This window comes from Melopsittacus undulatus, chromosome 8 (assembly GCF_012275295.1).
Source record: "Melopsittacus undulatus isolate bMelUnd1 chromosome 8, bMelUnd1.mat.Z, whole genome shotgun sequence".
Taxonomy (NCBI): domain Eukaryota; kingdom Metazoa; phylum Chordata; class Aves; order Psittaciformes; family Psittaculidae; genus Melopsittacus; species Melopsittacus undulatus.
The window spans coordinates 11,478,558-11,495,672 of record NC_047534.1 but is presented as its reverse complement, the minus strand read 5'-3'; the positions used below and the strand labels follow the sequence as shown (position 1 = coordinate 11,495,672).

Below are 17,115 nucleotides of genomic sequence, written 5' to 3'. Positions count from 1 at the left end.
CAGCACAGCTGAGATAAAGTAACAAACATAGCCACAGACTATGCAGAACAATTAACAGTAGCTAAAACGCTACCTTACCATTTAATCACCACCTTAGCAGCAGTAAACAACTCTGGTTAAAAATGTAGTATTGAAACTAGTGTAATAAAAATAATGGCAGCAGAAAAGGTTCAATACAATTGAACAAGGCACAAACGTTCCGTTTTCAGAGTCTTCTGAGATAAGGCAAAAAACATGCCTGCCAAGTGCTAAGGAGACAGTTTAAATTAACCACGGGCAGGGTTAGAAGTGTCATTGGATTAGAGGCTTTGTCCACGTGGAACTGGCACAGCAAACGCAAAGACATCTATCTCCAGTGCCTGCTCGAGAAACCAGCCTTTGCCTTTCAGTGGAGCTGTGCGTCCAGGTCGTATTTCTCGCAGAATTTGTCTGTGAATGGTATACAGGTGAGGAACTCGCACCACTCACACTTGATGGGGTAGAAATAGAACAGAATCACGAGTCCTGAGAAGAGTGCAATGAAGATGAGCTGGAAAATTATAATTTGGCATCGCTTCCTATATAAATCAAACTTCCCAAAGCTAATGTAGGGCAGGAAGGCAAAGGAGAGGAAGAAACCGCTGACAAATCCTGAAATGTGAGCAAAATTATCAATCCAAGGTAGGAGGCCAAATGCAAAAAGAAAGAGCACCACAGCCAGCAGCTTGAAGAAAGCCCTCCATGGGCGTGCCAGGATTTGCCAACTCTGGAAGAGCTCCACAAAGAGACAGGCCAGAATCCCAAACTGGGATCCTGCAGGGCCAACCTGCAGAAGAAGAGCAGTATAGGTAACATCAGGCACATGCCATCTGCCTGGCTTCTGCAGCCAGCCACGGGCATTACAGTTATTAGTCATTCAGGTCCTTGCTCAGAGTTGCTGAGGAAAGAGATGCTGCAGTCTGCAACTTCACCCTTACTCCCTGAACCTGTTATAAAGAGGCCAGGTTTGATTTAGGATCAAGGTAAGTGTGAGGCCAGCAATCACCAGAACAGACTTTCTATTGAAGGAAGACAGATCTGGTTCAAGTCACCAGAAGGGAGAAGCCCTTGAGGGCAATCTCTTGACTCCCACAGCACCCTTTTCCTTATCTAAAGGACCTGGAATATAGTCCTCCAGGTTCTGCCACACAGCTTTCTGAAGACAGAGAGTCAAATCAGACTTCTTCAGCTGTGGCATGTGGACAGGGACAGTCATCTGTGGAAAAGGTGAACTCTGCTCCTTGTCTCTCTCCTGCCTGCCACTCACACATGGAGGGGCTCTGGCACTAGCTACAGCTCTCAATTCCCAGCCTGTCAGGGCCCTCTCTTACCCTATGGCTGGACAAACCCCCCCACTCATTAAGAGAGGCAGCCTTCTTACTGTGGTCAGACTGTGCCAGTCACCTGGAAAGCCCAGGTACTCTGGAGATGTTACTATACAGCAGCTAGATGTACAAGGCATGTGCTTCAGAGACCAAGCCCAGCTCTAGTGTCTCGGCCTCTGTTCTGTACGTTCAGAAAGCTGGTGTTCATGGTAAGTTACCCTAGTCTGCAGGAGACCCACCTCTGCTCTGTAGGGTAGAAATATTGCACTGGCAAGGTTCCCAGTGATGCCACTGAGAAGGTAGATGATAGAGATGCGATGCCATCCTGCCAGCTTCTCTAGGTCCCGCAGGATCGTCATTTGGAAACAGACTGAAACCAGACAGTGCAGGATCCTGCCAAGTTCAGAGTACAGGAGCTGAAGCAGCAGACACTGAAGTCACCCCTGTGCTTGTGCTCTTTGCTGAGCCTGGTGTGGCCTCACCCACACCACTAATATCCCTCCCAGCAAACACAGCATGGTAAACCTCAGCAGGGACAGCAGCTCAGCAACCCCCATGTCTCCCAAGGAACGACTACCAGAAGAAGCCTCATAGCAATCCCAGTGTTCAGGCTTCCCTCACCCAGATAATGCAAGTTTTACACCTATGCTTACCCAGCATGGAGGAAAAGTGAGAGCCAGAGGCGGTAGAACTGGTCAGGGACTTCTGGATTTAGGAAAGGGAGGAGTCCACAGACGTCATCCATGCAGTGCACCTAGGGCAAAGTGTGGTTGTGAGGAGCCAGCCAGCATAGCTCTTTACAAAGCCTACTGCAGAGACTGCAGTGAGTTTTAAAAGAGGGGCTCTCCTCCCACTGCTGTGTCAAGTCCCAGTCTTTGTCTGCAACACCAAGTTACACATGACCTGTTCCCTGGGGCAGCTTTATGCCCTCATTCTTCATCCCAGCACATGCACAACTGAGACACTGCATTTGCACGCCAATGCAACAAGAAGGTTCAATTCTGTTACTGCTTCAGTCCAAGTCCTAAACTGGTCTCCAATGAGGGACAGCTGGCTATAGTGGCAGCCAGCTCTGCCACTACAGTCTGGATCATCAACTTCCCCCAGACTCCACGTGGGACAGGACATGGGACTCCCAACTACACTGCAGCACAGTTGCCCCTAGATCTTGCCATGCCACTAAGGGGAACAGGAGGGGAAAAGGCAGCCATACACCCCTCCAGCTCTTCACTTACCTGAGAGCAGAGTGTGGCCTCTTCATGGAAATAGCCTCGCATAAATTCACAATACTCCCGGGAGGTTATTTCACATCTGGAGGAGGCACAAGTAATCAAAATAAGGAAAACCAAGAATCACACACATGGAACATACAATGGACCACCCTGTGCCCTCCCACATGAGCCACTCCCCATGTCTGCCTATGAGAGCTGACGCCTTTCAGCTGCCCCTGATGTGCTGTAGTGTCTCTGCAGCAGATGCACTAACACATTCCCAATTTGAGGCCAGTGCTACTTCCCAGAGACCCCTCCTCTCCCACAGGCAAGCCTGAGTGAACTTCACAGACTAATGCCCTGCATACAGGGGCTCCAAAACAGCTCCTAAACCTGAGCTATTTTCAGCTGAGAAAGAGCCACTAGAACTCAGGGAAGCTGTGTCTGGGGCTGGGAAAATCTTGTGCCTCCATAACTGACACAGTGGAAAGGGGGAGCTAGGCCAAGGGTGTCCTGGTCATGACTTTCAGGGAGAAGGAAACTTCTTGCAGCAGTACTGATTTTTTATCCTAGCAGGGAAAGCCAGGCCAAAGCACAGGGTAACTAGTCAAGCTGAGAAGCAATGTGAGGAAGCACATAATCTTCCTCCCTGGCAAACCACAGCAGGTTGTTTCTTGGCATCTCCTTGAGTGCTCAGGGACTCCATGCTGCAGCCAATGTAGCCTATTGGAACCAAGCAGGCCATTCCCAAGAAAAAGCACAGAACTCCCCAGCAGAAGTATTTAATCCCTTGGGATGTGAGTCCCTCCAAACTGCAAGGACCAGTTTAGTGAGATACCCTACTGCACTGAAGACTCAGTCTGGTTGCTATCCCCTGCTCATCCCAGAGCCCTTCTCCATCTGGGAGACCTGTTATGGCTCTCTGTCCAACTCCCCTTCCTAACAAGGTTAACACTACATGTGGGAAGGCCAAGGAGGACAAATGGCTACATCTACAAACTGAAAAGGGCCCACTGTGTCTCACCCCAACACCCAGCCCCTCTCCATACAGGTAAAACTCATTACCTTCCTTTGGTCCCAATGCAGCAGGGCCTGCCTGTAATCACGCAGTCCATGTGAAGGTGGTTGGTGTAATTCCCAGCACTGTTTTTTGTACAGATCTGCAAAATGACAACAGGCTGCAGTCAGGCAGCCATGGCTTTGCTTGCTGCCTGGGTAAAGTCAACATAGCCCCTTGGGAAGAAGCCAGTCTTCCCAAGGCCTCCCTGTGACAGCAGGATAGTGCCTGACACTCCATCTGCCCAAGCCACAGTCAACACCTCATCTCTGTCAAGGACAAAAACCAGCCCTGAAGCCAAGTTGGTCTCCATCACTCTGTTACCCTGGCAGGGCCCAGGGCTTTAGCTGGCACAGGGGAACTTTGGTTATTTGAGGGCTTTAAGCCTAGGCTAGACAAAGCCATGGCTGCCCTGATCTGGTGTCTGTGACAACACACAGGAGGCTGCACAAGAGACCCTGCCCTTCCACCAACACAGCTGTAGCTCTGCGCAGCAGGATGCAAATGCCACATTCCAGCTGCCCAAACAGGCTCTGTGCCACCAGCGATGCTCACCGGCCATTTGGTGATGTCATCTGGCCACTCATGGGGCTCCATTGAGGCTGGCTGCTCACACACCCTGCAGCAACACAAAGCAGAGATCAGCCTGAGAAATAACTCTTCCTAGCACCAGATGCCCCCAGGAAACACCACACTGTCCTTGCACCCAGGCTGTGGTCCCACAGCTCCCCTCTGTCCCTGGCAAGGGGCTGGTGATATGCTACGTCAGATCAGCCAAGACTGTGCTGATCAAAGCTGCAGCCTCCTTCCAGCGGGCAGAGATCATGGCTCCAGCACAAAGGCAGCCATCTGAGAGTACACAGCTGCTCAGAATGAATTGGCTCCTTCCCAGGTGGACACAATCCGAAAGAGGGGCATTCAGCAGGTCTCAGCTCTACATCAGCCCATGCTGACAGAGGACAAACGTGTCCCATGGCATCTGGCAGGGCGCTGGGGCAGAGGTGTGCTGGGAAAGTGACTGCTGTACCCCAAGAAGGAAGCTTGTGTGGGGAGTAGGTGAGGAGGGGGAGAGGGATGAGAAAGGTACCCACAGTTCACAACAGGCCACTATGCAGGCCAGCAGCCAACAACAATGGAGATTAGGGATGAGCAGAAATATCATGCTCTGTCTTGGTCCCCCCTGAAGCTGTTGGGGCAAGCAGGGATTTCACTGACCTGTCCCTTGGCCTCCAGAGCAGCTGCTACCCCATCCAGCAATCAACTGGTGTGGGACTTCATGCCTCTGACTGTACTGTCACAGCAACCTTGTCCCCACAGGATGACAGCTGGGCTAAGCAGAACCTACCTGGGGTCCTGATGACAAACAGACCCAAACTGCCTCTTGTTTCCTGCCAACATTGGTGTGCTGGGGTGATGGGGCCACTTCACCCACACGGCCAGCGTGGACTGCAGGAAAGAGGAGAGCTATCACCATATAGCCCAGGGTGGGAGAAGCATCAACAGAAGTGGCCCTGAGCCTGCAGGGACAGCACAAAAGGGCCACCACACTCACCGAGCACTCCTCCTCTGAGGTCTGCACACAGCCTGACTTGTCGTTCCGCACACAGCAAGCAGAGTGCTTCTCCTTCTCCCTCTTGGCACTGATGAAGCTGTGCACTTGCTGGTCCTGCCTCATGCACGGTGAGAACTTGGCCCCAAGGTGGATCAGGGCCTCCTAGCAGAGATGGAAACACTCAGCTAAGCCATGGGGCAGGCAATGATTGGCTAGGACAGAGCAGGCTGGGGGAACCGCAAGGGGTACCCCTATCAGGACTCAAGAGACCAGGGACAAGCCCTACATGATGAAGCCCAACTTCAGGCATACTCCCAGTATTCACTTTGAAGAAGTCAAGCCCAGAACAAAAGTTCAGGGCTTTCCTTGTCCATGACCTCAGAAAGGCCAGTCCTGTGGCTGGGCAGGGAAACTGGGACACAACAGCCATTCCCAGGGGGAATGGTGTCAGAAATCTGTCACACCCCATACAGCTCCTGCATTGTCTCTAATCCATGCTTAGCTTTGCAGGAACAGGGTACAAAGCAGGAGTGCCAAGGCCCAATCCTCCAGGTAACCCATTCTTCAGACGGTTGGGGCCAAAAGCACCACCTGCACCCTGTCAATGACAGCAGGCTCTATGGGAGGTCCAACTAGCAAGCATCAAGCTCCAGCCCCTGGAGTGGCAGGGCTGCAGCATGCAGTTCCCCATCAGCCCACCATAAGTTCCAGGCAATGGCACTCACTGAGCTGGGCCCAATCCAGAAGTTTTCCTGCTGAACGTATTTGACATTTTCATAAACCCCTCTGTTTCGTAAGACCTGCAAGGAGAGAAAGTGAGAGCCCCATGAGCTCCTGCACACAGGGGAGCAGGGCAAACAGCAGGGGCTGGTGGAAACAGCACCCAGGATGAACAGAAATCCCCACAGCCACAGACTGGGTGCACGGTTCTCTCAAAATTGGTCTTTTGCAGGATCACAGATAAACCCCCATCAAGGCACGAGCATCTTCATCTTAAGATTTCATTTAAAATGTCTATCTCTGGCTACTTCAAGAAATCCCTGGGCCTGGAGACCTGGGGGTGGCTTGAGAGCCTGCAAAAAGCTTCACAGCTCAGAAGCATAAACAACATTTGTTGGCAGCATAAGCCCAGGTGCTGGTGTCAGTGCTCTGAAAGCTGTCAGCTACATAGATGAGAAGCTCACCAGGGCATCCCCTGCATGGAGTGAGGACATAGCTATAGAGATATGTACCTCAGAGACTTTTAACAACAGCAGGAAGACTACAAACAGCTTCAAGATCAGCTCTCAAAGTCAGACAGGTCAGTTTTTCTCCTGGCAGAAGCAAAATCCTGCAACTTTGCAAAAACTTAGGTTTGAAATATTTCCCTGCTATGAACATCCTTCTGGTCACCAGGAGGAGAACAGGTAGTTTGAAAGGGCTCCCAGTGCAGACACAACTAGAGCCTGCAAAGAGCCCACCATGATTTGTGCCAGTTATAATTTGATGTCAGCTGCAGACTACAACACAATCACACTCCTGGCAAGTCAGGGGGATTTACTTACTGAATCAACAGTTTCATGTTGCGAGAACCCCACAGGGGCAATGCCATAGATGCACACAGCAAGGATGGTGATGAGTGAATGTACAAAGGTGACCCAGTAAGTGAAGAAAGGCCTGGATGAAGGAAAAGAGAAAATATCAGAGGCAGAAACCCAGGCACATTACATCTACTCACAGAACACAGGAGAAAAGCTGCTGTTTTTTCCCAGGAACCTTGACAGAATATAAGATAAATGGCCAGGATCTAGGGATGCACAGGACTGGAGGCAATGACATAAGGTCTTGCTGGCACAGACCCTGTTTACTCCAACTCCCACATTACACTGGGCAAGCCACCTTTTTCCAAGAAAACATCCTTGAGAACACATAAGCTTGATGCCAAAGTGTGCTGTATAATGACTTTAGGGGAATGATCAGAGACAGGGATTCAGAGCCTTCCTGTTCATCACAGGATAGTGGTGGTGGAGCAGAGATCTGAAGGCCCTCCAGGCAGCAGAAATACAAACACCTAACTCAATGTGAGGAGCAGGGTGAGCTCCCAGTGCATGGTGATGCTAACATGCACTGTACTTCAATGGATACTGGGGAGGTCCCAGCAGCAGTTTCACCCAACCACCCCAAGACAGTGACCTAAGTCACCAGGGGACAACAGCAATCAATTACTAGTTTTGCTGGGACTATGCAGTCTATGACTGCAGCTCTCACCTGTGATCACCCATGTCCTCAGTCTGCTGCTTCACATAGCTGTCAATGCGCTTATAGTACAACAAGCGCAATCCCAATCAATTATTACCCTGATCAATTACTGATTTTGCTGGGACTGAGTCTATGACTGCAGCTCTCACCTGTGATCATCCATGTCCTCTATCTGCCGCTTGACATAGCTGTCGATGCGTTTGCGGTATGTACGGTTTGTCAGCTTCCCCACCATGCCCAGGCCATACGGCCTCTTCTCCTTGGCAAAGAGCTTCCTGACAGGGACAGCAATGCGCTGGCCACGCTTCTGTGGGCTGACACTCACCACCTCCTGCCGCAGGCGGACCTTGGGCTGTGCCAGGGCCCCATCCTTCTGCTTCCTCCAACCTCGCTCCAGTGGGCTGAAATAAAAAGTGGGATAGCAATGGTTTCCTTCTGCATGGCACAGCAATGGGGACAAGCCCTTCTCTGGTCTTTAGTGGCAGCAGACCCTGTCTTTCCCACCTCAGCTGGGCTGAGCAGCAGCTAATGGCAGACAAGGTGCCATGGAGTAGAAGCTGTATTTCAAAGGGTTACCCAGTGTCAGTCGATGAAAGTGCAGGACTGCACACTGAAGGTGTATAAGGCAGCCGTGCCACACTAAGCCCCACCAATGAGGAGCTCTCAAGGCTTTAAAGAACGGTTTCAACAACATGCTAAAATGGGGAGGCTGCATCTGTAGCCTCATGCACATCTATTTTTCCCTCTGCTTCATTCCTCTTACTCTGCTCTCTGCTATGAAATGGAAGCATAGTTTAGCCCAGCACTGGAAATCCCCACTCTTAAAGCACTTTACTGTGATTGAGCTGGCAAGTCAAACCCCCATGCACACCAAATCAGACAGAGGAGAAGAGCAGGAATCCAAGCAGCTTTCCTGACCAAGAAAGTGACACTGTCACGTACTGCAAGCTGTGCCTGTTACCTCCCACAATCTGCCTTCCATTCCTCCCTTTATTTGCACCAATGCATGCATTTCTGTGAGAACAACAAAACCAGGCTTCAACAACACACTAAAAATCCCAAGCAGCACTGTCTAAAGGAAGGCTTTTTTACCAAAACAGAGTATGGGATGAACATTGCACAAGCTGTTGGTGATCAGGACCTGCTTTGGAAGTCTCATCATATTCAGATGCTTTTGGGTTTCTTTGCTCTTTAACAGCTCTCTGGAGGTCAGGTCTGCAGCATTCAGACCCTGACCAAAAAAACCCTACCTACCATTTCACCCTTGCTCACTGCCTAACAACATGGTAGGTATGTCCCTCACATGCACTCTAGTCTAATTTACCTTCTCTGGCTTTCTAAACAACCCCCTCTACACAAAGATAATGGTTTTCAGAAGTGGTCAGACAATACAGCTGACAGACTTTGTTCTAGAAGATCAGCATCTTGGAGAGATCATGAAGTATGGACAAGTAACAGCATGAGGGAGGATCTGAACCTCCTCATCCAAAAATACTGATGTGAAACTTCAGATATTTTCAAGATTGCACCTTGCAGAAAATGCATTTTTATAAAGCTGAAAGTCCCAGCTTCCCTTTGGGAAGCCCTTCTCCAACAGAAAGCACAGATTTCATTACAGCCTGCTCTTGCCCCAAGAGTTCAAGTGGTTTCTGTGTTACGGACATGCCAGTTCCTAATATTTTCAGTGCTGGGCTATCTGCCTATGCCAAAATAAACACCCAGCCACCTAAAAGGACACCCGACTACGACTCTGGTAATAGTTCTCTGCAGTGTGAAAGAAATGCATTTTCCTCAGTAAATAAAACTATTTAAGGAGATCCAAATGGAGAAAAGAAGACTGAGACTGTCTCAGAGGAGTGACAACAAACTCCCACCTTTTGCCGCTTCCACTTATGTTAAGACTGAGTCAAATTCTTGGAAACACTTGAAGGGAAAGCACCAACACAGCAAGATGGGCTGTGAACAGCAGAACCACAACAAGGACCTCCCTGTCTGCTCCACATTCACACCCAGCAGAGCTCTGCTGGGGTGAGCTGCCAGCTAAGCTAGAGCTGACTCGGAAACAACACAGGGCAATTACTCAGTACCAGTTACTCAGGTGGAAAAAATCTAAGCATATGGTACAGTACCACCCACATATTTGTAGGGCTCTCAGCATCAGTGCCACACCTCTCATTTCAAGTGAGGAATGTAGCCCAGCTCGACACTCAGCAATGCTTCACACCACTCCTTCAAGCAAGACAACAGCTCCTGGTGACTGTGGCAATGGCAACAGCCTTCTTGTCTTTGCTACATTCTCCATAGCTGAAGGCTGGGCCCCCAGCATCCTCACAGCTGAATTACGAGTGTCTTTTGTTTCTTCAAGGCATGATACAGTCTCAGAAACACACCACGTGAGGCTGGAAGTTGCTGGAGAGACTGCAGAGGTGGCCTCAGAGTCACCTTTCACATGCATGGGTAGCTGGGGCAGGAGGTCTTGAACTGGCCTTAAAGAAAACCCATTATTGCACTGCTCTGGGCTCTGCATTGAGCCACAGTACTCGGATACTGGCTTCCTCTCTGACTATTCCACTCTGAACAGGTTGGCCACCCCATGTTAGGTTTTGGCAGCTTCCAGGAGGATACTCACAGTAACAAGTGGCTTCTTTCAAGCTCATTTTTGTCCAAGGCCCCTCCTGTGAGATCTGTCTGATCCTGAGGTTTCACCTCTGCATCTTTGATTGCAGCTTCTGATGGTGACTCAAACACTTCATCTGGGTAAGTAGAGAGCTCCTCATGAAGGACTCCTTCCTGGGCAGAGAAACAGAAGTCCCCTCAGAAGAAGGCAGCATCACATTCAGACACCAGCCCTGGCACAAAGCAGTGCTGCTCTCCACAGCACAATCCTGCACCGCCTCTGCTGCCAGTATCACACCAGAGCCCTGCCCTCACCCGAGCAAAGAAAGAAGTGTCGAGCTCATCTGGAAAATCCACTGTGTCCTCCTCCAGGAAACTTGCTGGGGTGAAGCTGCGCCGCTGAGCTCTCCTCAGGGTGCTGTCCTTCACTGAGCGCCCCTGCAGCCAGAGGAAGAAAACTGCATCAAGCCACTGAGAACCCTGAACCCCAGGCACATGCAGGGTCACCTCACAGGGAGCCCAAGTGTTGAGCTGGGTCACACTTGTGTGTGGAGCACAGCAGACCTGCTGATGCACAACACCTTCCTGGTGAGACTCACAGGTGTTACCCCACTTCTCTATCCACAGTGCCCATCTCCCATGTGGTGAGGCTTGCAACATGCTCCTCTACCATGTATTGTACAATGTTGACCAAACCAAAGTGATAGGTAGTACTAGGCACAGCAAAAAGGTCCCTGGGCCCAGGAAAGCAGACACATGGCAGGATGAAGACTTGCACAGTAAGAGCTTCAGGTACTTCTGCTCTTGCATGACCACTGACCAGCTGCAGATGGACCGCCAAGAGGTCCAGGCAGGCTGAACTGGATCTGACGGAACGCTCTAAGGCTGCTGGCTGTGGGAATCAAAGCCTGCAGGCCAATAAAGGGAAAACAAGACCTGTACCAAAACCTAGCTATCATCCCTGCCTCCTAGGCACATGGCTGAAGCAGAACAGGAGATGGCTTAGTTTCTTCCCCTCCACCACTACTCTCCCATCCTCTCCACTCAGAAGCTCCTTCCCTCTCTCCTCTCAGGATGGAGCCCCCACCACCAGACTGGTGCCTGGTGCCTGCTACCCCCCCGACAGTACCTTCACCAAAGCTGCAGCTGCTCGGAAACTCATTTTAGCGACAGATTCCCGTTTCCGCCGCCGTGGAAGGCGGTTGAACCCTGAGCGGGAGCTGGTGAAGGAGCAGAGCGATGTGGCGCCAGGTGTGATTGGTGTGTGTGGGATGCTGAAGCCATCGTTGTCGTCAGCCATGCGAAAAGCTCGGCCGCGGGCCAAGGGGTCTATGATCTGCAGAGAGAAGCAGCCCATCAGTCCATTCACAACCAAACCCTCCCCTGCCAAGCCCTCCTCCCTCCAAGCAAATGCCTTGAGACCATGACAGTGACCTGGTTCCCTGGACTGACCAAAAACCAGGCTGGACAGACCAACAAGATTCCACAATAGGGAGATACAGGTTAACCTGTTGCAAGGTAAGCCTAGTTGTAAGCCTCAAACCTAAATCCTCAAACCTCTCGCCCTGCCCTCCCTTCTTCCCACCTTTTTTTCTTTTTCTTTGGCTGGTGATTGACTGTTTTCACCTGGAATGTTCCTGGTGCTTATAGAAGATTCCAAACCTCCTTCAGCCCTTCCTGAGCTCTTGGTTCTATTCATCTCCTGTGCCAGTGAGCTGCACAATCAGAGAATGTGCTGTCTGAACAGGAGTTTGAGAAATCCCTGGAAACAGCCATGCTCTTTCTCCAGTTAATTTCCTTTCTGATACAGGAAAGTCCAGGACTTAAACAGTATCCTGTTGAAGCTTAACTGTATATTTACATCTGCTTCCATTAATTAAGTTTTAACAGCTGGAAAAAGCAGGCAACCTTCCAGGAGCTGCAAGCCCTTCTATGGGACTCTTCAGGCCAAAGCCCTCACTTCTTCCAAACATACAAACCAACCTAATGAAAATATTGCCTTCAGCCACAAACCTTGCCTCTCTGTCCTTACATCATCACAGCTGTGGTTTCTGTAAGACTCCTATGCTTTATCCTAACATTTTACGAGCTTTTTTTTAACCTGCAGTTGAACACTCAACACAAAGCTTTATGGGCTTTCACCTACTGATACTGTGTTCTGACTTCATGTAGCCCAACAGTATTTCTGAGTCTCCTAAGACCAAAGACTAACTGCAAGACACTCTTATTAGCTAGTAAGAAATCAGGAAAGAGCACAACAAGGTGAAATTTGATTGAAAGATGCACAAAATGCTCTGCTTCAGTGACACAGTCAGGCTTCAGGTGACAGACTAACCTGCTTTGAAATTTGTTTCCCTACTTGCCCAGATTGCAGTGGTGCTCACTAATGCACAGTAATCAACCACATGGGTTACTGTCACTGAATGGAGCAGAGGGATATTGTGGGTTAGTTCTGAAGTGCTTCTCACTGGATGTGCTTGACTGGGTCTTGTTCCCTGGGGTCATACTTGAAGGTAAGGAGGAGGGAATTAGGAGATGCCATTTGCAGGCACTCAACACCATTTCTGAGGACCTGTAAGCAGAGCTGTAGTACTGTTAATACAAAAGACACTTTCCAAATTCTTAAAACAACCAGGTATATAAGAGGACAGTAGCTGTGCTTCTGCCTGCATTTTGCCTGGGTCAAGGATCCACTAGGCAATTGTCTTGAGTGATACCAGGTCTGTTACTGTATATTTGGGTCCAGGGTACTTGCCAATCTGTGTACAACAGAATTTTGTCCTTGCAAAATGACAGCAAAACCCCCAGACTGAGCACTCTTGGACATGCTGCACACATCTAATCACCACCATAGTTCACAACATGACAAACACTGCTCTAAGCCTACCACCAAAACAGGTGAGGGACCTCAGCCAACGAGACTGGAGAGAAGGAAGGAGCCTGCCAAACTGTATCTGAGACTTGAGAAGTGTCTGAGCACAGAGCTCAGACGTGTTGAGGCAGAACTAAGCCCGCAGATAGGTCACAGCTGCCAAAGTGGTAAAGACACTGTGCAGGGAACGCCTGATGGCATCGAATCTGTCCCAAATTACTCACCTTTTGCATGCCCAGCTGGCAGGGTCCAACATACAGTGGAGGAGGAGTCTCTGTGCTTGTTAGAGAAATATTGTCCTGACTGGGCAAGTCCATTTCTCGGATGACCTGAGGTTTCAGCTTCCCATACCGCAGACTGCAGTGGCGGAGGCTCTTTCTCTGCCATTTCTGAGTAGCGTCACTGTCTTTGCTCACCCCAAACCAGTCCGCTGTGCCTCTGAAAGATGCCAGCATACAAGTGCAAAGAAGCATTATGTTTGCTTGGACTATGCACATGAGAAGTCCAAAGTCTTGGTGGCCTCTTCCAGTCCAGCCCAATTCAAAGGCACACAGAACTCTTCCCCATGAGCATCTCACAGCCTGTCCTCAGCTGGTTTAGCAACCTGACAGATACTGGCCAGAAATGTTGAACCATTAACGGCATTCTGTCTCTTAAGACAGAAGAAAAATGACAGATAAATGACAGGAAAAATGACAGATAAATGACAGGGGAGATTTGCTGTGTGGAAAGAACAATTTGCTCTTATTTTTTCTAAAAAGAAAGAGATGGAACAGAAACTCAGAAAAGAGCTTGGTGAAATTTTAAAACCCGTCTATTGAAAACACTTACCATCTCCAGGGCAGCTCTACATCCCCATTGTGGGATTGTACTGTTCCATGGCTCTGGAGCTTCTCCCAAGAGCCACCAGAATTCACTGTTCTCTCCCATCCTCCCCCACATTCCCAGGATACTCCCAACTTCTCCGTCTCATGCTGCAGGATTTCTACCCTCCTCAAAGGTAACATGAAAGGCAAGTGTTTGCTCTGGTCCTGATCTCTGCTAAGGTAAACACACACAGCTCTAAGCTGCTGGTTGCAAAGGCAGGAGCACAAAGTTGCAGCCTTGAGGTAGGTTTGCTGCCAAGTGACTGCTGTCACAGAAGAGCAGTTGTTCAGAAGCAAAATCCCAAGGAAGGCAGAGAGGGAGCAAGTCAGACTAACAACCTACTTCAAATACTGCAGGGCAGCTGATACCCTACACCTATAAATATCATCATAGCCCAGCCAACCTTTTCCCACTGTGATTAATCTTTCCTCAGAAGATGACAAGCTGCATCAGCCTACAGCTGTCTGGCCCAGGTGTCAAAACCTGAAAGTTCTTCCAAGCCAAATCCCATGCCCTGGCCTCAGAATCCCGGGTCCAGAGCAGGATTTCCAGCTGCTGAGAAGCAAGACCTCACAGATCACAAAGGGTTTATGAAAAGATACACTGGAATAAAGGCTGCATTAAATCTAGAACTAGGTCACACACAGAGGAACTGAGTCATTGCACTACAGACAGGGAAGTATTCCTGTGTTTTGTACAACACCAAGCAAAAACCATCAACCAACAGGTGAAGATGTCCTGCTACCATGTAAAAATGTGAATTTGAAATCCACAGCCTTTCCAGCTAAAATCTCCAGATGCAAACCAGCACACACTGCCCTCAGCCTCTCCAGAGGATCCAGAACAGATCCTTCAGCTGGTATGAGGTCACCTGGGCAATTGCTGGATCTTACCTGACCTCACTGACCCAACTGCCTTCAAATGCCTCCAGCAAGTCCAGAGGGGCCAGACCTCAAAGACAGGGCTACAGGCATATCTCAGAGCACTGCTCTGCTTCCACAGACCCACATCTCATCAGAGCAATCTCTCTCTGTTTGGGGCAGAAGGGTCAGCACCTGGCCTGACAGACCCAAACCAAGCCTACAGCACAGAGGTAATGCTCTGGCCATGAAAATGCAGCACAACATATACCACAAGACAGTCTTACAACTCAGAGGGCTTCTCATACACAGCTGTAACCAGTATTTCATGGGTAACAACTCATGAGGCCAACTCCTCAATGGGAAAAATTTGAGGGTCATTTTCTGCCATATGAACCTGTTGATGAATGGCCCATTTTACCAACAGCAGAGCCTCAAAGTCCTCTGAAACTGTGCTCCCGCTAGTCTGGAAGGACAAGCACTAGCACAGCTGTTTTGTACTGTGAGGACCAGTCCTGAACTGCCATAGACACCACTGGGCCAGGGTAAAGAGCTGTACTACTCTCTGATCTTAGTCAAGATAGGCCAGGAGAGCTGACTACAGTTTAGGGTATGTGGGCAGATACTGAATGTCTGTGTCCAGCTGGGGAGCCCCATCACATCCTATGCACTGTAACAAGAAATGAACCAGCATCAGAGGTCAGCTCTTGCTCTTCTATTGCACTGAGCTAACTAGCTCTGAAAGCCTAAAACCAATAAGCAGTTGCCAAAGGTAGACACAGTGCCAGAGTGAGGAAGGTAGGACAGGAACGGACTCCTGGGCCAGTCCACTCTAGGTCCAGTCCTCTCCATGCACAAAGTCACATTGTCTGTCTGATTTAAAAGTCTACTAAGCTCCAGTCTTGGGGTGGTGGTTGATGGGCTATTGTGGCTCCTGGAGTGGCTCATCTCCTTGGTGCTAAGTAAACGAAGACCTCCACCTCAAAAGAAAGACAGTCATATTTGGATTAGAACAAGCCATGTTGTCAACAGTGAATGAGTGGGTGTTCTATTCCATTCCCAGCTTCTGAGCCCCGTCTGGACCAACATAACTAGCATCTGTTCAGTGCTGCTTTCTCTCCTTCCCCTTCTGTCCCAAGGAGGCTTTAGGGCCAACATATGCATACACCACATGTTGCACTGATGCTAGCGAAGGCAGGCTGAGCTGTGGCTGCCCTAGGGAGATACTCCAGCTGTGGTGAACACCAGGAGGTTGACAGCTTGTTAGGAAAGGCAGGAGGGAGTGAGGCTGGCGGGTGGACAGCTTGTTAGTCCATGCTACTTATTGACAGCTGCCTACATATTTAGTAGGAGTGACAATTGGTTTTTGTTAGAAGCGCACATGAACTTTCTCACTCTGGTCTGTTTGCAGGCCACCTGGCCAGCCCTGGGAAGGCAGCACAGTCCCAGCAACAGACAGGATCTGTGCAGGTCACAACAGCCCTTGCACACACATGCAGGGGTGAGTTTCACACTCAGTGCTACCAGTACCTGAAAAACGATCGGGGCAGGGACTGCCGCTTTCTCAGGGAACTCCTGCCCACCCGGTGCCCCTGAGCGGGCAGGGTCTGACTCCTCTGAAACCGTACCTGTCTGCTGCAAAGAAAAGATAGCTGAAGGGAAGGAACTTGTAGGGCTGTGCAGGGGAGCAGCCACCTGCATCCAACACTTCCCCATCTCCTTCCATAGTCCCATTCACAGCAGAACATGACAGTGGCTTCCACCTGAGAGCATGACCTCAGAGAAACAACCAAACTCAACCCACACAACAGCACCTTTGAACCCAGGAGGCTGCTGAATCCTTTTGGTGCATCTGCACCTCTGACATATGCCTTCCATTGCTCTTGAAGATACCAGGGATACTGCAATCTACCTCAACCCCTAGATCAATATGATCTGCCTTCTACGCAGAAGCCCAGCTACAGATCCACTGGCTGGCTTTGGACACTTTCGTATCTGCTCAGATACAGGTGTCTGCTGCCACACAAAGTGACCTGGGCCCATTCGGGTTGACCCTGACAGGATCTTGCCCTGTGCACCTATCTGTCTCCCATCTGCTGCCTTGCATGGACCTCTTGGATAGCCCAGGAGACGGGAAGTGGTGTTAGCTGCCTATACTCAGGCACATGAATAACTCCCATGCCATTTGTAAGACTTGACCTTAGGTTCCCTAATGTATCCTCCAAGCCCCAGGGAACAAGACGGTGTGGAGTCCTGCTGCCAGAAAAGTTTCACATCCTGAGGGCCGTGTTAAGCAGAAAACCTAGCAGTCAGCTTTACTGGACTCAGAAAACAAATCTCCAGGATACTTCTACAGATGCATGGTCTGCAATTCCCCATTGCATCCCTACCTCTGCTAAACAGAGCACATGCTTTTAGGCCTTTCCTTGGTACTTTCCAGATCCCTATCCCTGTTTCTGATTCACTTCTTTCATGCTTTTATTGCTAATGTCATGTCAT

The 17,115-nt window shown here is 49.8% G+C and overlaps 1 protein-coding gene across 7 annotated transcripts in view; it reads right to left on the bottom strand.

Annotated features, from left to right (window-relative positions):
* Positions 1-41: 41 nt before the first annotated feature.
* Positions 42-17,115, bottom strand: part of RHBDF1 (rhomboid 5 homolog 1) — a 37,329-nt gene continuing 20,255 nt past the window's right edge. For 6 of the 7 annotated variants that reach the window (XM_005152507.3, XM_031052322.2, XM_031052324.2 and 3 more), the window contains exons 4-18: positions 13,114-13,327; positions 11,147-11,353; positions 10,333-10,455; positions 10,031-10,191; positions 7,551-7,802; positions 6,708-6,819; positions 5,889-5,963; positions 5,164-5,325; positions 4,957-5,057; positions 4,167-4,230; positions 3,620-3,714; positions 2,579-2,654; positions 1,997-2,097; positions 1,583-1,736; positions 42-805 (exon numbers count right to left, since the gene is read on the bottom strand). In XM_005152507.3, coding sequence (XP_005152564.1) covers positions 386-805; positions 1,583-1,736; positions 1,997-2,097; positions 2,579-2,654; positions 3,620-3,714; positions 4,167-4,230; positions 4,957-5,057; positions 5,164-5,325; positions 5,889-5,963; positions 6,708-6,819; positions 7,551-7,802; positions 10,031-10,191; positions 10,333-10,455; positions 11,147-11,353; positions 13,114-13,327 — 2,317 coding nt within the window. In that variant the 3' untranslated portion in view covers positions 42-385. Of the gene's footprint in view, positions 806-1,582; positions 1,760-1,996; positions 2,098-2,578; positions 2,655-3,619; positions 3,715-4,166; positions 4,231-4,956; positions 5,058-5,163; positions 5,326-5,888; positions 5,964-6,707; positions 6,820-7,550; positions 7,803-10,030; positions 10,192-10,332; positions 10,456-11,146; positions 11,354-13,113; positions 13,328-17,115 lie in introns of all 7 variants that reach the window. The other variant, XR_004081065.2, reaches the window with a different exon arrangement.